This window comes from Saccoglossus kowalevskii, chromosome 7 (genome assembly GCF_978046115.1).
Source record: "Saccoglossus kowalevskii chromosome 7, keSacKowa6.1, whole genome shotgun sequence".
In the NCBI taxonomy this organism is placed as follows: Eukaryota; Metazoa; Hemichordata; class Enteropneusta; family Harrimaniidae; genus Saccoglossus; species Saccoglossus kowalevskii.
The window spans coordinates 15,390,818-15,418,756 of NC_140647.1; the positions used below are offsets into that span (position 1 = coordinate 15,390,818).

The following is a 27,939-nucleotide window of genomic DNA, read 5'->3' on the forward strand; positions in this document are numbered from 1 at the left end:
ATTCAAATGCCAAAATATTAAATTAACTAAGTAAAACCATCAGATGCGAAGAAAGATGAATTACATTTGGTGAATTACAATGTTCTGGAACTTGATGTATACGTTCCACACAATACTTATGCTTTTAAAATACAAAGTACATATCTTCAAAGAAATTTGTATTGGCTTATATGCATATGAGTCATGATTTGTATTCAACTGCATTATTACGCTGCAAAAGTCTTTTTGATTACAATTATGATTGGAGATAATGAAAGGCAAAATGGTGTAGTGTAATATTTTGCAGTATTATTGATGTTAAGAGGCCTCCTAGAATTAACAAAAATTGTGAACATTGTCAGCCAGAAGTATACGTTTATATAATCTCCTCCATAACCGTTCAGAGGAGCCAAATCAGCATCTAGTGTTGAGACTGTTGCTGGTAATTAGACAACCAATAACAATAAGAATGGTACAAAAAGGAAACACAAAGACCACATATTGAGAAATAGTACAAAAATGGGAAACACCATGGGACACATGGGTTTTGTATCCTATGATGTTACCTACATAGACATGGGTTGCTTAAATTTAACATGAAAGTTATGTTTTCAAAATAATTCATCCATCAAGAAATCACAGTCATAAATAATTTGTACAGAAATGGGAATGCATAAGTTCAAATGTCTGCTTGTGAGAAATTTATAGGTGATACATATATTCTACTGCTTATACATCGTACTTTGAAAGATTACAGTGAGCGTTTGGCAGCTGCGACTAATTCTGTTTTACTAATTCGACTATAATTATATGTAAAGTCACATATTTGTATTTATAAATATTTAATGATTGATTCACTTTTGATAGTCCAAACAAATGCCCACTCTTGTACATAAAAAGCAATATAATTTATTTTAAATTTCCTTACAATATTGTTATCGCATAATTTTTTCTTTTGTACGATGTTTGTTTTTGTCAATTTTGGTTATATAATCAATTCATGTTGGCGGATGTTATGCCCTCAACATTGTATAGGTCATCTGTAGGTCAGATGAATAGATATTAACAGCTTTGAGATATCTCATCTGTATAGCAAACACCACGGGACACATGAATATTGTGAGGACGTAGCCCAGAACAACTCTCGGGTATCCTATTATGTTACCAACTTAGACAGGGGTTAATTCAGTTTAATATTAAAATAAAGTTTTCAATATAATTCATCGATCAACGAATCACAATTACAAATAATTTATTCAGAAATGGGAATGCATAAGTTCAAATGTCTGCTGGAATAGCTTGTGAGAAATTTAGAGGTGATACATATATTCTACTGCTTATACATCATATTTACAGTGAGAGTTTGGCAGCTGTGACTATTATTTCTGTTTTACTAATTCGACTAATTATACTAATTACACATGGGTTTAGTGAGGGCGTAACCCATATAAACACCGTGGTGTTCTATTTTGTTACCTAATTAGACACGGGTTAATTCAATTTAACCTTAAAGTAATGTTTTCAAAATAATTCGTCCATCAAAAATCACAATTACAAACGAAAATATATAAGTAAAGGGTAAGGTATGGTACAATTATATTAATATTAATATAAACTGTGCCATGGCTTCCACATTTACTAAACCTAAGCTAGGCAAAAAGTATCAATAATCGAATTAACTAATAATATAACATATATTTTCCGAGGACTATGAAAAAGCTCTTTGGAAAGTGAGTATTACCCCCAGAAGTTGTTATGTATCTGTATGGTTTTCTTTGCAACATTATTAATGCAAGTACACACACTCACAGCCACACACACACATTAAATTAAGATTTGGAAATATGTCTGAATAGATGACGTCATTTGTACGTGATATTGATCATGGCTAAGTAGCAGTTGTAAAATTCCCTATTTGTTTGAAAAGTCTACATGACTAATTAACATGTTAATCAACACAGATAAATACTAACATCTGTAGAGTCTAGTTGCATTCTATCTTTGAACAGCACTTCATACACCTCTACAAAAAAGGTACGTATATATGTTGTTTTCTTATTTCATGAAGTGTTGTATCTGCATGTATTGTAGCTCCTCAATTATTTCTAAACGTGAGAGCTTGAACACTATTTCAACAACTTTTTATATTTCGAACCCATGAAAACTATACAACTTAATAATGTTGAGAACACGGTAAATTTATTGCTGATTAGAGTACTTCAATCTATCTGAGATTGTTAATTTCCGAATCGTCACTGCCAGCGCGGCATGATATAAAGGATGACGCCGCCCAAATCTCCCCCCCCCCCCAAAAAAAATGTATTTTGTTTTTATTATTTTTGTGATTTATGTCATGCGTCTAGTTGAATTTCTGCCGCCGAGCGTCATTATTCTGCCTGCGGCGTAATTTGAGGGAGGACAGAAAGTTTTCCGTTCGGTGGGTGTAAATTACCATCTTCATGGAGAAAATAACATATTTGTACAATACCAAGTTTCAGTGACCATATTAAAAAATGAATCCAACATAACAAAACCACAAGGAAATGGTATTTTGAACATTTCCCCTTATTCAAAAATGCAAGATTTGAGCTGACGAGTTATTGGCGTGTTATTGCATATATCAATATATATCAATCGCCACGCAGTGCCAGAATGGGTGAGTTTGAATAAACTCATAGAACATGGCGACAAAATTTATTTTGAATTGATTCGATATCATTACCAACATGAAAGCCCCACACCTCACTACCATATAAAAGAACTGCCAATATTTTAGAAGCAAAAATAGTAAAAGCTAACTTAATATTTACAGTACCAAACTTAGAAATAGCTCGTTTAACTGAGAATAGAATCTTTTCGCCCTTTGTTGCCAAACTTTTTTGGGCTTGATGCCAACGAACCCGGCGAAACTGTTTACAGTCAACATTTAGGAGAAGCAGAAGCATAGACAAAATAACTATCAAATATCGTGCAGTGCAGACGAATGAATGATATGACATGTTATAATCTGCATAGATGGTTTGGTCCCGGGATTAGCTAGAAACCGTTTCTGAACACCGTCTGGATACGTTCTTTTGATTACTATTTTCACGCTTTTCGGTAGACTAAATGCGTCCATGCAACGAATAATAGTCAATCACATCATTCGCATGCGGATACATTCCACAACACAGCGAAAATATACAGCTATTAAAACACCATAATCCATTTCTCCGAAATGTGACATATGACACACAAAATGCACACAGTATTTGTTTGCCGCGGGTCCATGAATATGCATTTTGTGTTTGTCGTATGTCACATTTCGGAGAAATAGATTATAGGGTTTTATATAGCTGTGACATCTGTTTGTGTATTGCAGATTGTACTTTTTAGCTTCACCTAATCACTCAAGTTAGAATGTATAGGCGAATTTCACAAAATATATATAATCCAATCTGATTAAAATAAGATCCTAGTTTGTTTTTGTTTTCTAATTTTATTTTATTTTATTTTGATTTATTATTCATTTTTTGTTAGTTTTTTTTTTAATTTTGGTAATTGCGAATGTCAAAAAAAGAATCTGACCAATGGCTATATAAATCCCTTTCAAATCTTGTATAAGTTACATCCAATCACAGCTAACCTTTTATATTGGCCGACGGCGTACTAATTGGAGACAATAATTAACAAACAATTACAATATATAAGAAAATAAGATCGTGTTGCATCGCATTGGGTTTCGTTTTGAAGACGATCAACTCAATCAAAGGTAGGCAAGGGAAAATGCCCAGAAAAGGTGGTTAAATACTCGGGTCAATTTTTCAATTGCCTTTGAAGGCTGAAAAATCATGTTCTGTTGTGTACTGCGACGAACAGTTTATTTAATTTTTATTTTTATTTTCTTGTACGTAGCACAAAAAACGGCCATACATGTACCATCTAGATCGTCATTGCTCCAGCGATCGAAATGTGCGGTTGACTGGCGAACCCCTGTCCAGCGGGAATTATGTGGGGGAGGGGGTGAAGGTGGCTACTACGATTGACACAAAAATACAACTGCAAATGTTTAATTTCTTCCGCATAAAGAATATATTTGACTGCAACTATTGCGTACTTTATTTGCAGTAAATTTAGATTGACTTCAGTATTATTACTTTCACTCACACCTCAAATTGTTAACGTGTAAGAAGCGCATGCTTTTCACAGTTTAGCAAGACTTCATGTTCTCATCAGTATTGGTGATAATTTGTTTCTCTCGTGCATATACTCGCACATTTTTGTTGACCTTTGATAATTCTCACAAATTGTCAGTGGGAATTTGGATTCTCGTCATTAAACTGTTTTATTTCAAAATTCCACACCACCACGTCGAAAAATATCAGTGGCGAGGATAATATCAAGTGTAGATGAAGTGCGAGAAAGTTCTTCTCTCTAATATCATTTTATTTTTGCAATTCATACTGTTCAGTGTAGCAATATTCTATGGGCAATCTAATACTAAATTTTGCACCCCAATTCATTTACAGCTCAATAAATTACCTTACATAAACCATTACTAGAAAATTACTAGTATATTTTTTATTTACAAAAGAAATTCCCCAGCGTTTTACAATTTTTGTCATTACATTCAATTTTTTTTTTCATTTCCAACAAATGTGTAGACTTACTGATGCATCTCCGCCAGCCAAGGTTTGTTTATATAGTCATCGCTTCAACTTTTACACCGAACACTAAGCATAATTATCTAGAAGGGAAACAACAAATAAGTAAATCATAATGATTGGAACACTGTAAACAGCTATAGTAAACAATGCAAACTGATTTCAAATTGTATAACGGTCACCGGCACACAGCGTCCACGCAGAATATTTCCTGATCATTGTATTGTACAAATTGTTGGTGCATTTGGTGGAAACAAATCCCGGAATAACTACACAAAACAACGACCTAAACTGGAACCATTTAAGCCACAATATAAAGATAAATTTAACTTTCGTTGCATTTGACAATGATAAACTTACCGAAAAGCCGAGTTTTTCCCGATTGTGTTCATCGCTAACATCGGTACAATCCGCCATTTTATTTGAGTGTGCTTGTGACCTGACTCTGACCGGTGACGTCATCAGGTGCATATAGAAGGAGGTATGTGATTCATTAACTAAAACAGTCAGGGGAGGTCTCGTTGAAATCTTGTTACATAGGCATTGGTTTAGATGTATGTGGCGATAGTTAAAAATATACCGAACCATAAGTACGTAACAAAAACATAAAAAATACAAAACAATTAAAAATAATAGTAAAAGTAAAATAAACGTATATAATAAAATACATGCCGTACAATACATCAGATTTTAATCAGATTGATATATAATCATACAAATTAAGGTGCTTATTTTACAATGACAATATTATATTTATATTTCATTTATAAAACCATTTCAATGTATCTGATAGTGTATGTATCCCACATTTTAAGAGAAGTCAGCGATTTTTCCTTTTTTTATCGCGCAATCCACGCTTCCAGCAATCCTTGATAAATTGTATCCGAGTCAATAGTGCAGAGACAATTTTTATTCGAGTTCGCTCTTCATGAATATTGTGAACAATGACATAGTGACAAATTGAAATATCTTTCATATATTCAAATAACTACCAAAATCAATAGTCAATCCTATCCTATAAGTACATCTAAACCTTTATTATGTATCTATACTTCACGCCCAATACGGTTCTCTAATCCCACTAATGAATAATAATAGAGGGCGCTGTTGAAATGAAATGCCCACAATGATATCAGTACACTTGAGGGCGTTGTTCTCAATATTAGATCTTTTATTCCATATGGTTACAACACGTAGATCCATGCTCCCTCAAATTATGATATATTGAAGATAATATTTGGTAATCATAGTCCTAAATAACTATTAAAAATAGCTAGACGTTTCGAGCAATGGCTCTTTATCGATAGCATAGAAGCAAGTGTGATAACGTACAGGTAGAACATAGGAACGTAAGAACGCGCATGAACTATAAGTTAGAATCACAAAAAAATCCACAATAGAACAAATAACGCGCCTTAGGTAGTGAGCTCAACAAATGAGTTGAACTGTTTGTTAATACCATGGGGTTCTCTAGTTCCAAGGCGGAATATAGTTTCCTCCTCGACACGGCTGAGCTGATTTTCGTTGCCATTGACAACACATACACCAGAAATAGACATATCTGTAATATTATGTCCACTAGAATTAAAATGAAGTGAAACCGGATAATAACGATTTTTCTGTCTAGTTTGCCGTAGATGCTCAGCAAACCGATCACCCAGTCGACGAACTGTAGAACCAATATAAAGTTTCCCGCATCTAATACATGAAATGCAATATACAACATTCATAGTGATACAACTGAACGGATATTTGACCTCAACATCTCCCTTGGGACCAAATATACGATTAGTGTCCGTAATAAAAGAGTTTATTTATAAACTCCCTCAAATCAGATCGTTCTGTATTTTTCATTTTCACTTCACTTAAGATACACCTTAATTAGGATTGATGTTCTACTAACAGACTCATTGCTTTTCTAAATTATATCTTCATTTTGATTTGATGTTACAATGTTCTATGCAGCGAGTTTGGGGTTGTACATGCCACTGATTCCATATTTACTCATGCAGCAATGGTTTGTGCAATAAATATATTTGATTCGGCAGTGATACACATAGAAAGATCAAACTCAAATAAAGTAAAAATAAGGTAAAACAACAAGCAACAATGTAGAAATAGCATATTGGTATCAAAATGACACACATACTTTACCCGATCTGGGGCACTGGACTGACAAAGGCAAGTCTTGTCTATATAAATGAGGGTAGCAAGGCCTATGATTATCGTGAGACATGCAACAATTTGAAGGAAATTTGGGTTTCTTCTAAAGGATGTAAAATTTAACAGCTGTTGGATAATTAATATTCAAAAAATAGAAAAATAAAGTTGTTTTAATGTAAATACGAGATTTTGTCTTCGAGGATTTAACGAAAGAAACAAAGTGAAGCCATACCATCATTATAAAAACGTTCTTAATAAATCACGCTAGTTTAGTTTGAGTTGTGAAATAATCTTGTATACGTATAAAAAATGTGTGTGATACGTTGCAAGTTACTTAGTTATAACTGATCATACGTGTTCAGTAAGGAACGGATTGCCATATTAGATAAAACAGGACTTGGCCCTTATAACAATGTAAGTAAAAAACAGTTTTATACAATGGCATGTGTATGATCACTAAATGTTATTTAAAACGTTTGTAATGTTTCGTCTCACAAATAATACTACCATATAACCATGGATGAATTGGACATGCAGGATATGCTACTATTCCAATGTTTACCAGATATAATACTGTTGTATGCACCTAAAAAATTATATATATATATATATATATATATATATATACCATGATTGTTCGTTTATAAGTAAAACAATTATAAATAGTTTTTAAAAAAAAATATGTAACTATAATAATTTTCGTAACACAAGACAGAATAATATGCTTCAAAAGGTATTACAAAATGCATCTTACATTTGGCGTCAGCCATTTTTTTATTACAAAACGCATTAAGGCTTAATGCGTCGAAATCTGTTATAAAGTTGGTAGTTAATACAAAACTTATCAATTTCTTATGTAAAAAGGTATAAGTTATTTAAAAACGCTTCGTCTTTACAAAACGCGTCTGTAAACACATCAAGACACTTTAGTGAAATTACACCCTTTGATTTTCACTACGTCCCCTTCTAGGTAGAGGAAAATTACCAGCCCCTAATATGACCTGGAGAAATGAAATAATTTGAATGTATAAAATATTACTGTATTTAATATATGCTAATGTTTTTTTTTTCGTGCAGGGACAAGATGGCTCGAGTGTGGTTATTCCATCTCATACTAGTATGGCAAGTTTATTCTACAATTTCTATGGTAAGTTGTATTCAATCTTCATTTTACTCGTTCAAAATAACAATTATGTACACATTTTGTTTTAAACCGATTAACTCATAGAACATTGATTTAGATATGTTATTGATTTATATAGTACACACCAATGTTTGTTTATTGTAAAAAATGTATTATGTTATTACACTAAAACACTTTCAAAGACAAATAAATTTAAAACAATCATTCTTTGACATTATTATTTGTTTATAGGTCCATCAAACTGACAATACGCAGCTTGACGTGGAAACACGAGGAGGACTCAGTAAGTATCATTGATGTGTGAGGTGTGTAGATGTGAATTGTTTAGTGTGTAACTTTAATATAATAGTGTGGCTATACTTTACACAGAATTTGTATCATGTTGCATTTATTTACTCATATTAGAAAGTACTGAGTGTTGGAGGCTGTTATGTGGCGTATGCCTGGAAAATGCTGATGAAGTTTGCTGTTGGACTGTTTACAATGGTATTGGGGCAAGTGGCCTATGCCCTGGAACACAGAAGTGTTGTTATAACCGTAAGTATATTAAAGTGACTAAATATACCTGCGTAAATTCCACGTATGAATGATAACATAGTGTATTTGCTTCATACAGAGTGATACCCAACATCAGAACGTACCGCAGAAAAGACATGGGAATTTATATTTTTTCGTTAATATTTCCACGTTGAAAAAAAAACATTGAAAAGACCTTATTGAACTGATGTTGAAATAACTTCATGCCATCACGTTAACATTACTTTAAAATGCCAACAATGCCATTCACCATTATGTATCTTCAATGTAAACAGTATACTTCTATTTACCATCAGTGGTAAATAGACATTTGAACACGGTTACAACACGTCGGTATAATGTAGTCTTGTATACAACAGATCAGTCTTTCCACAGTATTCGATCCTAACACACCACAATGTGCATGATACAAACAAATATAGCTGACATGATGGACACATCAGAGACACATCTTTGTAACTAAATTATTGTAATAGAGACACATCTTTTGTAACTAAATTATTGTAGTTTAAGTATTAATAAATACATATTTGTAATACATTTCTTTTAATTATATGTCTACAGACATAGTGGTCAGTAGTGAATGTGTTACTACAACGAGGGAATTCCTATGTGCATATTAACTAATTAGGCACATGATCTATGTGAACATTATTCATTTGGCAGTAAATGCATATCTATTTTATATCCCTCAAAAGTAGATACATAAAAAATTAATGAATTCACATGACAAGCTATTTTTTAACAATGTGCACAATATACAGTAATTTAATGCATGAGTACAATAGAAGACTCCACAATTTGGCAATTAACTTCTATTTATTTATGTATAAATAATTTCTGTTCTGACAAATGGATAATTCCCGATAATCTGTATTTATAAATACATGGCGAAAAGATATCAAGGCTTACAACCTTCAATTCCAATCATCAAACATGTAAATTTTACAGTTCACATAATATGAAATACATGTAATGATTAAATATCCTAATAAAATAAAAAGGTTAAATTGGTAAAATCTACACTACCTGAAAACTCAAAGAACCACAATACTACTTAGAATTCATAATCGATCTAGAGAAGATTATTAAATAATTGTTTGCATACTTCAAACGTTGATATAATATCAAACATGGTATGTAGTGCAGAAAAGCATTTTGTGGTACTGATCAAACAGTGAGCTACCATTTTATGTCAAAATCATTAAATCAATGTATAGCGGAAACATTACTATTTTTTATGTTTATACACATATTTAATTTTCATTGTAGATAATTATGTGGGTGTACCCCGACCCCATTTAAACAGTTAGGGGTCTGACTTCTATAATTATTGATATTTTACAGCTGAATGGGTGAACAAGTGTAATGGAAACAAACGGTCTGGTAAGTGAACATATTAGTTATTACTCACATATTGCCACATAGCGCGACGTAAAAAACACACAACAAACACGTTTAAAAAACTATTCACAGGAGAGTTATAGGAGAACACTATCGTGCACTTTTAGTGTTAATGTTTGCTTAGAAGATTAAGTTACAGAAGTTTCCACGAACCTCGATAAGAAATAGATTTCCCCTCGATTGGCCATTTCTCGCCATTTGTTTTACTATTACCTTGCGAGATAAAAATCCTTGAAAGTGGATCTCGGAATTGTTTTGTTCTGTTTCAGTTCAGGAAATATAGTCCATCAAACTTGAATGACTGAATTCCACGGACGGGTCTCATCTTGTGGCCATATAGAAGGTGATCAAATGCAAACCAGCGGTTTCCGTTCCTGTATCCTCCGGGAGTTCCGAGTAGTTACTTTGCCCTCAAAATTAGACGTGTGATTTCTTCAGCACATTTGTATGTGAATGAGAATAGATGTTTAATTTGTGCATCATCACCAGGGGAAAAGTTAGTCCAAAATTAGTTTCCGTGAAAATTCAATAAAAGATTTCTTCATATTTATAGTCATACGTACGTTTTTTCTATCATACTTTATGAATGAATTATAACACTACTAAGACTGTTATTTTATGAAAAGCGATGGAATAATGCGCAAAAAGTGACAGAACTTAGAAATTTCAGCGAGAGTGAGTGATAAATTAAAGAATGTAGATAGCGTATAGTACCGCTAATTCATTCAAGGCCCATGTTATATGTAGCACCTTCAAAAAATACACAAATTAAATTCATTGCCCATCACTTGGCCAGGTTATGTAAATGTATTTGTATGTATGGTGGGATGTGTGATGGGATGTTAACCATAACTGGGCTTTGGAAAATAAACTGAAATTACACATTGTTCACAATGAATTTCTACCAACGATAATTAAACAATCAATATAAATGTTTGTTTTTTCTCGTTTCCTCTCTCGCTCCCTTAATGTCGATCTAGAACTTTTATTGACTGCAGTCACTAACCATCATAGTATGCATAATCCTCTTTGATACTTTGCATTACAGCTCCAGAGATTCTAGATATGAAAAGAGACACTTCAAATGCAGACCAGTGTCCCAAATGTGTTGGTTTTGGTGACCCTCATATACATACCTTCGATGGAACAATATTTGATTTTAATGGAGATTTATCTGAGTCGTATACAATATCTAAGAGCGAAGATGGTGCTGATTATGAATTCAAAATTGACATCACACCTGGGATAGGACCCCATCCAAAGGCACCACATGTGATCATTGGTGTAACCATCTTGTCTGGAGATAAAACCTATGTATTGTCAAGAAAGGGTGATGGGGTTGACCAAATTATTAAGGTAAATATGATTTAGCTGACGGCAACGTACCTTTAATATCAGGGTTATAAAACAAAACTCACAAACACTAATGGTCACAATTAGTACGCTCTAATGTATTTTACGTAAAGCATATACATGTCTAACTCTTACTCAAGTTACATCAATACATCATACAATGATTTGTATTTGAATATAAATTAGTGTACCTCTGAAATCAAATTTTATTTTTCATAAATGACATGAATAATGTTATGAAATATCCATACATATGTACAGTCTGATTACAATACTAAACTGGGCTGCCAAGGATAGATATTTAATATTTAACTACATGGTATTAGGTTTGACAGACTTTTGCGATTTTTTATTGGGTAATTGTGACCTTAGCATTAAGCAGAACATCCTTTACCAAAAATACAATTTAGCAAAACTTATTTAAATATATCGTATCATTAACGCCAATTTCAGAATTTCAAAGTCACAGAACTCGTCTAATCTCAATAATATTCTTCTACTATATTAGGCGAAATATCGAATGCATTGTTTTTTTCACAGATTTCTCCCCAAACAATGTAATGAATTATGTGACATTGTACTGATTTAAATTTAAACATTTTTGCCAGGACGAAAATGGTAACGATATAATGCAAGGAGAAATATTTCAAGAAGTACAAAACGACGTCCTTGCAATTCCGGAAAATGACGCTTGGATTGAAATTCGACTGGAAAACGCAGTAGTTGTAAGGTATACTGGGCCGAAGTTGACTATACGCATACCAAGTGGTCTTAATTATGTACTTGAAGGGCTGTGTGGAAACATGGATGGTGATCCGACTAATGACTTCAATAATGCTAATGGAAACGCATACGATGTCAGCAGTAAAAATGGGGCAAAGGAGTTTATAGACATGTGGAAGAATTAAGTGAGTTTCTACATTTGTGTTGGTGGTATCTTATTATCTTTGTTTGAAAGTTTGTAGCAGCGCCTAAAAAATGGGTCTTAAGCAACTACAGACAAATATTAACCTATTGGAAGAACTGTTGAGTTAGACAAGAGTTTCTTCGTTTCGCAACAAACATGACAGCACATAATTTAACACGACAATACATTAAGACTTGTTCGAGATATTAGAGTGTGGCACAACGATGGAAAACTATAAAAGCTGCTAGCACCGGTGAAATACAATCAAGACTGCATCAAAATATATCAAACACACAAAACACCACTGCTATCCTATGACTAAAGCTTAGCCGGTATCACTTGGTATTATACTGAGATAATCCTTTTAAACAAATTATATATTTCTATACAATTCCCAGTATGTAAATAATTCTGTGTGATAGCAAAATGTAATTGTATATTGTCGTTTCGCTTAATGTAATAACATTGTTTTTACATTTTTTTTTTCAGGCTGCATTAAACGTTGGTCAGATTTGGTGAATCAGCACGAAAAGTCAGCTTATGCGTCAATTTTATCTGTTTCTCATTTGCTTGGGAATAATCGACATGTAGTTACAGAATTACATATTTTAGATGATATAAACAGCATGATTTGTCGAGAATAGTTACAGTTGCATGATATTGTATTGGTACAATGTAAAAAGACATTAGATATGTTTTGCTTGGTCTATTATAAATGCAACTTATTGGTTGACAATTATTGATTTTGGTTTGAATAAATATGGGTAAAATAAACCAGTTACTAGCATAATGTACGCTGTCACTCATTTTTTTTAAAGATACAACGCATCACAATATTTGACAACTATGCGTCATGCAAGTTGATTGCCAAATATTGTTGCTTAAAATATACTAGATGTATCATTTTTTGGTATTTGCAATCGTAAACACGCTAACTCCTCGAGCGATACTATTCTTTAGTGTTGTATGGCCTCATTGAAGCCAGTGTATATTTAAAAAGTTTCGGTTTATTCAGCAAAGCTCGGTCACGTATGTAATGCTAATAAAATCATAATTCTGACCCGTTGGTCAGTCGTGGTTTTCTTCGTCAAAAATGTTAGTACTCGGCATCCATTCTCATATCGCGTGTACATTACATTTGCGAATGACAATTACTTATCCTTAAATATAAGGATGAATATTATGGGTTAATACATCCAAACAAAATAAAGTAGTCTGGCAAATTCTGGTGCGTTGTGGACTGCGTGTCAGAGCGATGTATGCATTCATTCACCTGTCATACACGCACGCACATACACATATACACGTCTTACCGTCCTTGTAACGACATACATTGGATTAACTTTTAATATAGTTGCGATAGGTTTAGTAAAATGGGAAGGTGTGGAAAAAAATATATTAATATAAATTGAACCATACCTTTTACTAAACCTATGCAATTCAAACTTGACTTAAATTCGATTAAATATATAATAAAAATTATGAAAAAGGCGAGGGTCGACAGAATAAAGGTCCTGTCGTCACAAGTCGGTATAAATTGAAGTCGTCACAAATTTGTTGGTACCACACACGTACACCCCAGACACTCTCATCAAAACACTTTCTCTCCAATCGCATAGAATACTAATAGGTTGATTACGTCCACTCCATATGTGCAATACCTTGACTGACTGTCGGGATTTAGCAGCTGCGAATAGTTCGCGTTAAAGCCATTTATTTGTAATTATTCTATGTTTGACTCGTATATCACTTGAAAATATACTGGGCAAGTTTTTTTTTTTTATTTTAAATATAATAACATAAACTGGCTAATTTGTTTGAGATCATACAATTACGTTGGTCAATATTTACAGTCTATTTGATACATATTTTACTCAAGACATTCCCGACTGAACCGCTAAGACACGTTTATGTTCCACAACAAAAACTAGTGATTTTATTTTTTTGTGTGCTGCCATATACGTCGAAACACATGTGAGAAACATCTCATATCAATAGGCTACGCATAACAACATAGTATATTACACCCCTTCAATAAAACATACCAATAACATGATTATATTATTTGTGTGTTTATAATATTTCACTTGCGTCCATGCCGCTAACAGGAATGTATATATGGAAATGAACAACTGTATTACTTTTTGATTCACCAAAATAATATCTTGGTCATATTTTATTTTTTGTATAATTGCCACATTTAGAGATACAGTATATTTTATGATATATCCATAAATTTTATACTTCCATGGAAATGAAATTTTAGGCTACAACATTTGTGGTTGCTCACTTGTTCCTAAGATACACCATATATTTGAATTGTATGCACATGGTGCCATTTGTACTTGAGACTGGCAAGTCAGCAATCTTTCATATACATAGGTAAATGCGCCTTTTTTCCATAGGCTACATCTATTCCTGCGTCAGATGGCCACAGCGTCATTGTTTACATACAAGAGTCTACCCATGAGCCTTTGCGTTTTAAGCGTGTGTTATCATCGCTTGGGATTCAATTCTCGCGCGTGCGACGACCCCCTGCTTTAATTCTAGAGACAGTCTAACCTGTCTTAATCTGTTGAATCATATGCTTAAGCATACGCGTTGTATGCGTCAGACTTAAGACACGTAGATTATGGGTTTAGGGTTTAACAGTTGTTAGATCGCTCATTCGTTATAAGACACGCCATATGCATACTAATATGCACATAACTTCCTATAAACTAGTGTGTGTATTATTACTGTTTGAGCACTATCCTAGGAACTGCACGTCAACACTCCTGCATCTAAACAGGTAATTTAATATTTCATTCAAAAGGCGTATTTACTAACCCAACTCATTCAATCTTAAGAATTATGTACCAATTACTAGTCAGGACTGCTGACTCTCAACTAATCTGAATGTGTGGTATGGATCTTACTTCCAAGATTTTGCGTCTATTTAACATGGGTGGTGTGTTTCTCCCCAAAAGAGCGTCAAGGTAGATTTTATATCGTTTTGTGGTCTCTGAAAATGATGCCAAAGTGTTTGGGTGAGTTAGCGTAGCGACAGGGGTAAAACGAGTTAAATATTAATCTGTGATTCTGACATTCTCTAAGGTTATTTGGTTGTATCTGTAAAACAAAGACAGATGAAGAAAACATGAAATGCGATCGCCTACAACGTGACGAACGTTATTTGCAATTCACGTAATGTTTTTTTTCCTGAAATAGTGTAAAAACAAAACAAAACAAAACAAATGAAATGTCTTCCAGTTTTGAACAAAATACTAGTATTTAACATTTTTTGGGCTGTAGAGTTTTGGGCCGAACGCGAGTGTCAATTCGATTTGCACACGCAGCGCACGTTTACTTTGATTCAACATGTATTTGTTGTTATTTACTTTCTTTACGAAAATCTGGGGATGGAGGACGCTAAACATGTTATATGGTGTCACAGGAAGGTACTTCTCCGGAGGGTGAAATACATTTTGTTAAAACTATTATAACCATCATACATGAGCTTTTGTCAAAATACCGGCTAAAATTGTTTTGTCTAAGGTCATGCAACTTTCTGAATAGAAAACTGAAGGTAAAATTCCTTTAGAAACCAGTTTAATAATTAAAGATACAGAGGAACATTATGTAGGGAACTTTATTTGCTGCTGTGAAAATCGCCAGGTTTTAAATACACTATTTTTTTAATGAAAACAATACATATTTTCTTGGTTTTAAGTTTAGCTATCAGTGAAAATTAGCCTGGCTAATAACTAAGCCTTTTACTGCATTTTGTTTATTTGGCCTAACTATAGTATTAGATTTACAAGTCGCATGTATACAAGCATATATACTTATTGAAGTTTCTCTGGTTGTTTCAATATAACATAAAATATAGGCTTGAATGTCCCAAATATTAGTTTTAAAGTGATTGAACATTTGAACAATTTGAATATGAAACTAGCAGTATCAATATTTGTTTTGTTGAATTTTGTAGAATCAAATATTTATTTGCCTGAGCTGAAGGTACTAGCAAGAATGTAAATATGTTTTCCAGAACGCAGAAGATTTTACATTCTTTTTTTCTCAAACATATTGTTTTATGCGTAAAATAACAAAAAGTACATGTGATTAAAATGTGTATATGCCACTAAACGTGAAAACAATTGATAAAACAATATATCCACCATAAGAAATCACATTTATGCTGCTTATCATAATGTGTTAATATAACACGTTCAAGTACTGATAACAAGTAAATACAAATGTATAATAAATATCTAGGAAATTGTAGTAAATGTGTTAGTTATTGTATATTCTCCTACTAGGTTATGATTGAAGGAATCTATTCCCCATAACATTGAAAAAGATATCAAGTGGTAAAATGCTAGTTCTAGGCCCTATTATATTTTTCTCCAAACAGGTCGTCTAAACACGATGTTGCAGTTTGATTTGTTTTCTAAATTGTTGTTTTGTCTCATCTCTTAAAGCTACGGGGGGATGCTGATATAAATGTTATAGAGACAGTTTTGATAAAAGTGAACTCGTTTTTCTAAAGAAATTTCAACTGAAACAGGTATAACCATCTAACTGTCATCTACACATGGTGTCTTCACTGGTTCACTTGAGTGCCCACAACAGCTGTAGACAAAATTACCATGCCATGCAATGGAGTCCTGAGGATTCCAATCCGTCAAGGGAATATGTGATAGACAAAATATGACACAAACGGACAGCCGGTCACTTGGATGTTATTACCTTATGTTTGTGATCTGCGTGTTTTGTGATTTCAAGTAACCCATTGCCCGCACAAATGGTTCCCTGTTCTACTGATTCATATTTGGACACTGAACATTAACTGTCGTGCGGATTAATTATTAGAATAGTCAGTCAACATATATAACGCTTATTTGTTTGAGATTGAACAGCTCAAAGCAATCTGTATGCGAAATCGGGTGTGGACCACTCTGTATAATGTAAAATTCATTAATCTTATTGGAGCGGCCTCTTATACGCTCAATCAATCTGTCGTCATCTTCATTTTTCAGTATCTACTAACGAGAGAACATGTTTTGTGTCATGTGATAATGGAACTTCCTAAACCTGTCTTTGCCCTATTCTGATGAACAATGTAAAATAAATTTAATTTGTGGTGTCCTTATTTATTTATTGTCTTGATATCATCGCGAAACCACACTTGAGTAATAATCGTAGTTCGTTACCATGTGTTCATAACTTCAAATGTCACGGTTATGGTCAGTAATTGCAACAATAAACCATACCATTAATATATGCATTTGACTTCACTATTTATAACGTCAGGTATGTATCTAACTGCACTTACCTAACTAACTAACTAACACTTACATATAATATTTTCTTGATGCCATCTGACAGACGTTAATGTATAATTTTTTAGTGAACTAACCTATTATGTATGTTAGTGATACAACGATTCTGAAAGTGAATATATATATATATGCATAACCGATCATTTCATGTCTTGTTTAATAACTATCGACTGTTAGCACGATAAAATAATATATGTATGAACATAATTTGCTATTTTAATAATTATAAATTCTTTTTAAAACTTTCATATTTATTTTTTTATTCTTAGAACATCATGTTTGTCGTGCTGCTATTGCTTTTTGTGAGTTCGCAATTTGTTGGTGTAACTGGTTCAAATGAAGAAAATGTCGAGGTAAATTAGTATTTGTAGTACACTAAAAACTAGACCAGTGTCAATAATTCTAGAAACGTATCATTTCTTAATGTATTTGCTTGAAATATTTTATTTGTGTCAAAATACTCCATGATTTAATAACTATATTATATGTGATAATGCTGCTTCTGTAATTCTTTGTTTGGCAATTCGACCAAGGCCGAATATTTAAAACAAAGAGAAACTTTGCAGGAATACTTAATCATAATTCGTTGGCTGCAGAGAAACATCTGAATGTTTCCACTGCAAAGGAGCTTGTAGGAAAGTGGAATGATGACGCAAAAACGTCGGATAATATCAATGAATAATAAGATTGGTAACAGACATTTTCTAGATTACCTAAACCTTTGGCTGCAAGTAGATACTGTCTACTGGCAAATATTATCATACTGCTACCTCCCATCCAAAAATTCATTGGGCGCTCAGTGTCAGCTCGTGCATGATGAAATCATGGTTCCCACGCACCCCAAAGGCAAGGGAATTTGAAAAAACCTGATATACGGCCTTGAGTTAATCCATGCCATGAATGTATAAGCTAATCTTCTCCTATGCCAATAGTAGTTATAAATAAATAAACGCTGCTCGGACTGATAAGTATGATATATTGAAGATAATATTTGGTAATCGTAGTCCTAAATAACTATTAAAAATAGCTAGACGTTTCGAGCAATGGCTCTTTATCGATAGCATAGAAGCAAGTGTGAATATCTAGCTATTTTTAATACTTATTTAGGACTACGATTACCAAATATTATCTTCAATATATTCTCCTATGCCACTTTGAGCTGTATTGTCATTTGCCTGTCATCAATACTTTCTTTCATTGGATACCTCCTCATGGGTGCATAGGTTTCGGTTACCCAGATTTGTTGGGTAGTTGTAAGTCGTTAAATTTGTATCTTTATGAGTGATGACACTTAGTGTTCAGGTAATCGTCCCATCTTCGAAGACTGTTCTGGATTTGTTTAGATTTGTCTTTAATATTAGAGAGTGTTAACAATAGTTGTAATTTTCATCAGTAGATGGTAAGATTAAAAGTTCTACTAATGCTTATATTTATACTATATGATTCTATATGACACTTGATTGTGTAGAACTATTGGGATGTCTTAGAAAAAAAATAAGTCGGAATCTACTTGGGAAATGGACAGATTGCCTTAAGTTTGTAGAACTCGTAAATTAGTTCTTAATACTGTTCAGACATATGTATACTTCGACGAGCTCAAGCATAATGCATTTGGTATATGGGCTGGGACTTTATATTCTGTTATATATTTAAAACTGAATTATTGGAATATTGAAAAAGTTGTAAATCCAATGCTCCAGCGAAGATATAAGATAATGCGTCTTTAATAAAATCAAGTTCCAATATTTTCAGCACAACGCCTATCCCAATTTACTTTCAAATTTTAAATTTGTTTACTGTCAAATTTGTGTTAGACTTTAGTCAGCGCAACCCTGTGACACTTTAACTGTGTCTAATAAATAAATATTAAGAAGTGGTATTGTCTGGATTATATCAGGGCAATCTACAAACTAAAGTCAAAAACGGAATCGTAGTTAATTTGCATACTACAAATTATACAATATTCAGGAATTCAATTCATTACAAGACACTTAAAAAATGGTATTTAACATTACAAGTAATATGTAATTGTCCTTGTATTTGAGAAGTCGTCGTTATTTTTATTATTTCATTATTTTATTATTTATTTGACAACTGCAGTGCAGTTTAGTTGCAACAATTATCTGCACATGACAATTTAATTTTTACGGTTAACTCTCGACATGTGACAATCTATATTGATTGCTTCAACCTATAAAGACAATTGGGTGGCTGTTTTTATATCTACTCACGGGTATGGTTTGATCATTCATTATTCACTCATTTGTTCATTCGTTCTATTTTGAGACATTTGACCAATTACAAGCCATTGACAGATATAGTAGAGATCATTATGAAGATGAAGACCCTGCAACCGGCAATGATGGCAGTAAGTTATTATTCTAAATTATGTATTCGGTGTGTTTGGTGTTTTCTAAACTACTTGTCGAGATAATTTATTTGTGTACGTTCTCAATGACTATTTCGGTCACAGGAATTGACTGTGAGACCGACTGCGGTGGATATCTTGAAACCCGAAGTAAATGCAGCCAACATAAGACTCAAGTAAACTGTTATACACCAAAGGGAAAAATATGCTGCGTCAGTAAGTAATTGTTCACTAGCTAAATTCACATTTCAAATCATTTGAACATCTTATACTCACAGTGTGTCAAAATGCAAAGGTATTCAAATATAATTGTGCAATGTCTTTTGTTTGCAATTGGGATTGAGAATATAGTATTCCAAAGACGTGGTAACACATTTTTGTTATTCAATTAAACATTGCAAACTTTTACATATTAGTTCGGATGATAATAGTGTATTACATATTACATTAATACTAATTTAATCACGTCTTATGTTACCAGTTGCATATTCAATACAATATTGCACTCATTTCTATTATTTTTCCCCGTTTATACCTTTGAAATTTAGAACATATTTTTTTTACTTCTGTTCAGAAACAAACAGATTCTGTATTATCATTATGCCATGGAAGCTTATTACTTTTCACTAAATATTGTACGACAAATTGTTATGTTATCTATCATAAAACAAGGCTCCAGTGCACAGTAGCAGCCCCACTACACCACTAAACACACCTACATATTCGATGATGCATAAACTTGGATTATTAACAATACTCTGGCGTTAAGGTGACGTAAAGATATTTTAATGCACCAGTTATTTATATTGAATGCAGATACGAATTGCCATGAAGCGGGCGGTGTTTGTCGCGAAGCTCCTCTTGATGGGGAAATCGAACTGAGTCCCAAAACACAGTGTCCATCAGGAAAGAAGTGTTATGTCAGTAAGTTCATTGTATATGTGTGTATTATAAAGAGATTTAATACAAACAGAATGTGTCGTTTGTTCAAATCGCCATGTTTTATGTGTGATTACATGATCCTCCCATAATGTGAATATAAACATTTTGCACGTGTTGACTAGTGAGTCGAAATGAACAGAAACATCTTTCTATTGAGAATTAATTTTACTAGAATACAGGAGAGTGGATAACAAATTCAATTATTGTATTTAGAAACTGGTGAACTACCATGGTAGTAAACTGCATATTTATTTGAGCCTGTCTTGTAATGTAACATGTCATGTGACAGGATAATCAGACAAAAGCCACTATAAAACAAAGATCTTCAGTATAAAACATTTTTCATGAACTTTGATTGTTTGAAACTATTCATGCATTTTCAATTTTAAAAGGTGGATAGGCTGTGGTGAGATAATTGTGGTTCAGTGAACATAACAGCGTGTTGTTTGTCAAAGTATTATTAAATAATATTTAAACAAAAACTTTTGTATTTGTTTACTTCCTATATTATCATTGTGTGTTGACCTAGTGGCGTTTACTTAATTCGACAAACGAGTTAGCTCAAGGAATCAGTGCTCTAGTTCAATACATATCAACTATAACACGCACCGCTCGAGGACAATTGTTCAGTTATCCATTTACTGCTATATCAGCGATCAGTTATTTCCATTTAAATGGCGGTCGAAGTATTTTGCTCACCTTATGGATGAATGTTGTCTCCATAAGTGTTACAAGTGAAAGATTAAATTGTAATTTTTTTCTGAGTAAATTCTATTAAAGAATAACAAAAGTATTTAATTATATTATCAGCTCAGAACAGAAGGTAATAGTATGGTATTTTGATGTAAATCAATGTAACAATACATACGTTGTTATTCTTCCTCAGAAACCTGTGATAAATGTAAAGGTGAATGTTTAAATATCTGCCCAGCACAGACACACAAAGAGTCTCCTACAAAATTGTGTCAGTGTGCCGAAAAAAACAAAAAATGTTGTATTCCAATTGGTAAGTTTTGTCTTCTGATTTTCTTAACTCACAACACATAATTCACTTCCGCTGAATATTAAGTATTCACAAAATGATCAGTCTAACTGTATAAATTAATTTCATGTTATTCCACAGATAGTTGTCAGACCAACGTGTTTTGGTGTCACGACAAACAGTGCAGTTTTGGTAATAAATGTGACCCACCCAAAACAATTGAATGTAATGACAAGCCATGTGTTTGTCCTGCAAATACAAAATGCTGTGAAAAAAGTAAGTGATGATTTCCAATGGTTTTTTCTTTGAGAAAACTGCTGGCTGTAATATACAATATAACTGTTCATTTGTTTAATCATCGATGTCCATTTCGATCATTCACAACCATACAATATCGTGGTCTTTTATATAATCCTCTCTCGCCTGTTAATGTAAAGCAGTATCAATAGCACATTAAAACGTTAGCATTCACAACTTCATTTCATTTTATAGGATTTGTAGGGATTGTTTCTTTCTTGTCAAATTGTCAATAACAACACTGCAAATATTAATAAAGAAAAGTACAAGTCTGTTTCAGAAGTGTTCAAAAGACCTCGTCATTATTCTTCACGACATACTAATTGGTAATATATGTTTTTTTAACTTGCAGATTGCAATCAAAACAATGAAAGTGAGTAATTGCAGTAGTGATCCTAGTATCTTAGTATACTATTCAACATTGCTGAAATAGTAGCCCTGATAAGTCAGAACACAATTACGTGTCATACAAATTGTGTATCGTGTCTCAGAATAAATAAACGGAATAGTTTTACATTATCCAAATAGCTATGCAGATTGATACAATGTTGGTTTTTGGTATTCACGCAAACAAAGTATTGAATCTTCTTTATGCCAATAACTGCCTGACCTCCACGTCAGTAACAATCAAACGATGAGTTTATTTCATTGCAACTGTATAAACGGGACATTTATTTATTTTAGATGAGGACAAGTGTGCAAAACAGTTTCCAGGTCGAGGGAAGTGTAGATCATCACCTGAATGCATGTGGGATGAGACGGAAGTTGGAAGACCTGGCGAGTTCTGTGACAATGGGTGCATATGTTGTAAGAAAATATGTAAGTGTGCACTTGTTTATTGTAAAAAGTGAATGAGTTAGTATTGATGCCGTGTTGTTTAGATCAGCATTAAAGTCTCATTGTTATGTCAACCAAAAAATGGCCAAGACAAGCAAACCATGTGTTCACCATTGTAGTCTAGCCATAAACATCAATATATTGATTGATATATTGACTGATCATTTGCAACGAAAAAGGTAATTATGTTTGTTGCTTAACAAAAGTAAGTTATTGTTTGACTGTCAAAAGTACAGCCGACAGTAGTTCCGCCATCTACACAATACATATATCCCTTTCTTAAATATCTCATGACAATAAGGCCACAATTATATTATTTAATATAGTGCACTGCAGTGCGTGTAATGGAAAATGTTTGGATAACTGTGAGAGTGCTGGTCTGGTAGCTCGGAGAACATGTAGATGTACCGCTGATGGTGAAGTATGCTGTGTGAAGAGTAAGTATTTTTGGGTTATTTTAATTATAACACAATTCTAGTTGAATTGTGTACACCCGTGAATTGAGCCATCCGCGGTGCTCCAAATCCAACACGGACGGCGAGTACACTACTCACGCCTATATGTCAGGTTAACATTGATTATGACACATAACGATTCCACTAATATACTAATCTAGTTATCCTGAAAAGTTGTATACAAATATATTTGCAAAGAATTACAATTAATGTATTCATTTCCATACTATATATGCTACTCATGGAATTGGTAATTATAACACCCTTTTCTATTATTGCCTTCACAGAGCATGTTGGCCGTAAGTATTTGCTGAGTTTCCAAGTATTTGATGAGACCACACAGTTTAAGGTCATTGTGTGAGTCCCGGGATAACGTGCAAGAAATTGCTTGTAAACCAAAGGACCAAACACAGTTTTGATATAAAAATAATTTGATCTATAATATCAGAGTCTCTAAATTTGATTCAAACTAGAAACATTACCCAGTTTTGTATAACCTTGGCAATGCCAAGAGCGACATTAAACATGTGCTGTAATTTATATGTTCGTTTGTTTGTGATTACCTTGATTTATATTTATAACCGTCATGACGTAGACGCTGGTGTAAATATTACTGAGAAACATTACTTTAAATAAATATGTCAAACCTCTGCAAACTGAGAAACATAATCTCATTTACAGAAGGAGGACATGAATTAGGAGACCCCCACTTCGAAACTTTTGATGGTTTGAAGTTTAATTTCCACGGGGCCTGTACATATAAGTTATTCCAAGATTGTACAGATGAGAAGAAATTTGCTGTCCATACTGAACACTACTCTTCATTTAATGATGGTCATAACAAAACCTATGTACTTATGGTTTGGATTTTCGTACCATCTGCTGTCATTGAACTCCATAATACCGACGTTAAGGTAAAATTGAGTTTGTAATTTTCATACTGGTGAAGGTTTAGAATTTCATGTATTGCTTATGTATATGTGTTTTGCCTTGTTAATGGGATTGTTGAATATTAAGATGATGAAATAATGTGAACACTGGTGGATGTGTATTTTCTTTAAATACCTCTCTTCTATGCCTTGCATTTACATTGTTTTACTCGCATTTCCCAATCAGTAGCTATATGTTACCATTGTAAGTAATTCGAGTTGATGCGCCACACGTCTTCGGTGACAATTGGAACGTTAACGTTGCTGCAAATTTTCCATTCGGATTTTTTATTTGCATTTAGTTGTTGATAAGGCTCGTCCAATAACAATTGGGTGAAATGTTTATTTACATAATTGCCCTACATATCAAAATAGTATTGTAAAAAACAATCCAATAAACCATATCCCGATTTCTATATCAAAAATCCATTTTATTCTAACGCACATAATAAAGCACACGCCCATAAATTTACGTAAATGTTGAATTTAAAATGCCGCTAATTAACGGATTCTTGGATTTCGTTACAGGTGAATGGTAAATCAGTATATTTTTCACTGCCCGTCACCATTACCGACAATATAGAAATCAGTTTCAATAAACAAAGAACACGAGTTATCGTAGATTATCCCGGCGTATTTACCCTCTCGTGGAATGGAAATGGTGCTGTGAAAGCCGACCTAGATGAGGCGTGGCATGGAATGGTGTGTGGGTTGCTAGGCGACGCCAATGGAGATGAGGAAAATGATTTGAAAATGTTATTACCTGATGGCACATTGAAATTGACTGACGATGTCAAAGAATTTGGATACAGTTGGGAAGTACCAGGAAGGTAATACTAATAAACTGGCATCTTAAATAAAACAGAAAAAAACATGTTTCAAACGTTTGATAAATGCGGCAAAAACTACAGAATAATTTTAATATATTTGAAACCTTTTTTTTCAATTCACTGTGCAAAAAATGGTACTTTAAAACAAGATTGTATATGGCTTAAAATGTGTGAGAACGTGATTCTTTCATAAATCAGGCTACATAAATGTTATGGAAATTTGTGTCTATTCGGAAGAAGATTTCTTAGTTCTTCAACATCAACTCTGATTTGTTAAACTGTTGTGCATTGCTGATAGCAGTCACATATATGGTTATGAAGACCTCTGTTTGGACGATACTGTATTGATCGATTACAATAACAATTGTCTATGCGATTTCATTTGATTATTGTTCTCTTCTCTTGTTTCAGCTGCAGTAAAATTAAAAGACCGACCAAGGCCGACCGACCGACCGGCCAATGAAAACAATTCAAACTAAATTACGTTGCATGTTTAATTTAAATTTGTATAGCATTTGATTGGTTTCTAATGTCCATGGCTCAGTATGTTTTTGATTGTTCAGTTAATCCTTGCTTTTGGTAATTTCTATCGGACTCATAAAGCAACTAAAATAAACTTTTTGAACTGATTCAATTTATGTTCATATGTAACTGTAAACAAAACTAATAGTGTGTTTAGTTAAGACTGATTGTTTTTTTGGAATAAGGTTATTGATATCAATTGTGTACTTAACTATCATTGTAGTAGTCTACTTATTTTCACTAAAGGTCAAAGTTTATCGTGGGATACGAGTTCGGTTGGAGAAAATTTGCAGAACTTAAAATAAAGAGCATCATTAAGCATTGGGGAACAAATTGTAATTTTATGGTATGAATGTGGAATATGCGGTATCGTAATTGGGATACATATGCTGTGATGTACAATAGTTCCAACTGCTTACAATAAGGCAAATGCAGTTAATTTATAGTACTAGAATACTATATATAAAAAACGATGTATAGAAAGTTTGGTCAACACAGCGAACAGTTGTAGAAGACATGTTTATATTTCACAATCTAGGTACTTCTAGCCTTTGATTATACTTCCAGTACCTAGCAATTCTAGCAATATATTACTATTTTTTCGGGGAAAGATAGTTTTATTATATTGCAACCCCTTATTGAAAATGTTGACTGTTCCACAGAAATGACTTTACTTAGACAAGTATATATTATACATTATATTAGAGATGCAGGTTTGTGGGCACTTCAGAGTGAATTTGTTTTGTTGTTTTTTTGCTTTTTATTATCCAAACAGTCTTGGCTAAAGACTGTTAAAATTGTGAATAGTGGAACATACTCAAAAAACGATTTTAAAATATAGATAACAGGTGCAAACATTCTCTCTTTTGAATGCTTAGCAAGATTTAGCAAGGCTGTACATAAACAAGCAGCCTATCGGCCGAGATAGCTCCGCTGTTTGCTATGCACATTTCAATTAAAAAACTGAAGACATCATTAGAAAATGAACAATATGAATAGTATCAAAGCAATCGGACTTACAGTTTTTAACAAGAAGTCGAAAATATCACTTTTTACCAAAAATTACAAAAATATTCACCAAAATAAATTAATTAGAGAATTGAAGATATCATCACAAAATGAACAAATCTGAGAGAGGTCCACATGTAGTACCTATATATGTAATATCAAAGCAATTGAACTATTGGTTTTTAACAAGAAGTAGAAAATATCACTTTTTACCAAAAATTACAAAAATATTCACCAAAATTAGAGAATTGAAGATATCATCACAAAATGAACAAATCTGAGAGAGGTCCACATGTAGTACCTATATATGTAATATCAAAGCAATCAAACTCGCGGTTTTTAACAAGAAGTCGAAAATATCACTTTTTACCAAAAATGACAAAAATATTCATCAAAATTAGAGAATTGAAGATATCATCACGAAATGAACAAATCTGAGAGAGGTCCACATGTAGTACCTATATATGTAGTATCAAAGCAATTGGACTTGCAGTTTTTAACAAGAAGTCGAAAATATCACTTTTTACCAAAAATGACAAAAATATTCACCAAAATTAGAGAATTAAAGATATCATTACAAAATGAACAAATCTGAGAGAGGTCCACATGTAATACCTATATATGTAATATCAAAACAATTGCACTTGCGGTTTTTAACAAGTCGAAAATATCACTTTTTACCAAAAATGACAAAAATATTCACCAAAATTAGAAAATTGAAGATATCAACATGAAATGAACAAATCTAAGAGAGGTCTACCCAAGGTACATATACACCAAGTATCAAAGCATTCAGGCTTGTAGTTTCAAGAAGAAGTCGAAAAGATAAAACATTGACACGGACGACGGACGACTACGGACAATCACTCATATGATAAGCTCCGCTCGACAAAGTCGACAGCGGAGCTAATAATAAAAAAAAACATGGTAAAAAAAATGACGGGATCTCCATAATATGCACTGTATTTAACGTTTAACAAAACGATAATACATTTAAATTTGGAACTGTTACGGCCATTTTAATTATGAGCATTATCAAACTTCTTACTGAGTGAATTGTTAGGCAAATTAGCAATTATCTCTTCTTATTAGTGCACATCCCAGAATTTAAAAAAAAATAGCTCCTAGACGCTTTGACCTTTTGTTTTGAAATTTTCACAAATGATTGACAATGTGTTTATCTTCAAAACGCCGTCGGGCATCGTTTTTGGTTGAACAGTGTTACAACAATCGTACAGACAACTGGCCTGGGTGTTAATTTATGCATAAACTTGAAGTAGTGAAATTTGAGCTGCTGCCCTGCAAAATTGACAAC

General features: G+C 33.1%; 2 protein-coding genes across 2 annotated transcripts; both read left to right on the forward strand.

The window, feature by feature from the left end:
- Positions 1-1,971: 1,971 nt before the first annotated feature.
- Positions 1,972-12,701, forward strand: LOC144348183 (IgGFc-binding protein-like). Its single transcript, XM_078007680.2, has 8 exons — positions 1,972-2,013; positions 7,863-7,932; positions 8,161-8,212; positions 8,335-8,466; positions 9,814-9,852; positions 10,919-11,226; positions 11,832-12,131; positions 12,620-12,701. Exons 2-7 carry the CDS (start codon positions 7,870-7,872, stop codon positions 12,129-12,131), a joined length of 894 nt encoding a protein of 297 aa, XP_077863806.2. The 5' UTR covers positions 1,972-2,013; positions 7,863-7,869; the 3' UTR covers positions 12,620-12,701.
- A 2,130-nt stretch (positions 12,702-14,831) lies between these two features.
- LOC102802501 (BMP-binding endothelial regulator protein-like) lies at positions 14,832-25,949 on the forward strand. Its single transcript, XM_006814121.3, has 14 exons — positions 14,832-14,921; positions 17,724-17,807; positions 19,741-19,822; positions 19,928-20,038; positions 20,639-20,746; positions 21,651-21,770; positions 21,888-22,022; positions 22,396-22,416; positions 22,728-22,862; positions 23,207-23,317; positions 23,623-23,634; positions 24,017-24,249; positions 24,793-25,094; positions 25,506-25,949. Exons 2-14 carry the CDS (start codon positions 17,730-17,732, stop codon positions 25,555-25,557), a joined length of 1,500 nt encoding a protein of 499 aa, XP_006814184.3. The 5' UTR covers positions 14,832-14,921; positions 17,724-17,729; the 3' UTR covers positions 25,558-25,949.
- The last annotated feature ends 1,990 nt before the right edge of the window (positions 25,950-27,939 follow it).

Excerpts from the sequence above, each read along its gene's own strand:
- LOC144348183 (XM_078007680.2), top strand. The coding sequence starts at position 7,870 with ATGGCTCGAGTGTGGTTATTCCATCTCATACTAGTATGGCAAGTTTAT. Across the intron at positions 8,213-8,334 it reads GGAAACACGAGGAGGACTCA|AAAGTACTGAGTGTTGGAGG; the intron begins GTAAGTATCATT and ends TACTCATATTAG. Across the intron at positions 9,853-10,918 it reads TAATGGAAACAAACGGTCTG|CTCCAGAGATTCTAGATATG; the intron begins GTAAGTGAACAT and ends TTTGCATTACAG.
- LOC102802501 (XM_006814121.3), top strand. The coding sequence starts at position 17,730 with ATGTTTGTCGTGCTGCTATTGCTTTTTGTGAGTTCGCAATTTGTTGGT. Across the intron at positions 20,747-21,650 it reads AGGAAAGAAGTGTTATGTCA|AAACCTGTGATAAATGTAAA; the intron begins GTAAGTTCATTG and ends ATTCTTCCTCAG. Across the intron at positions 21,771-21,887 it reads AAAATGTTGTATTCCAATTG|ATAGTTGTCAGACCAACGTG; the intron begins GTAAGTTTTGTC and ends GTTATTCCACAG.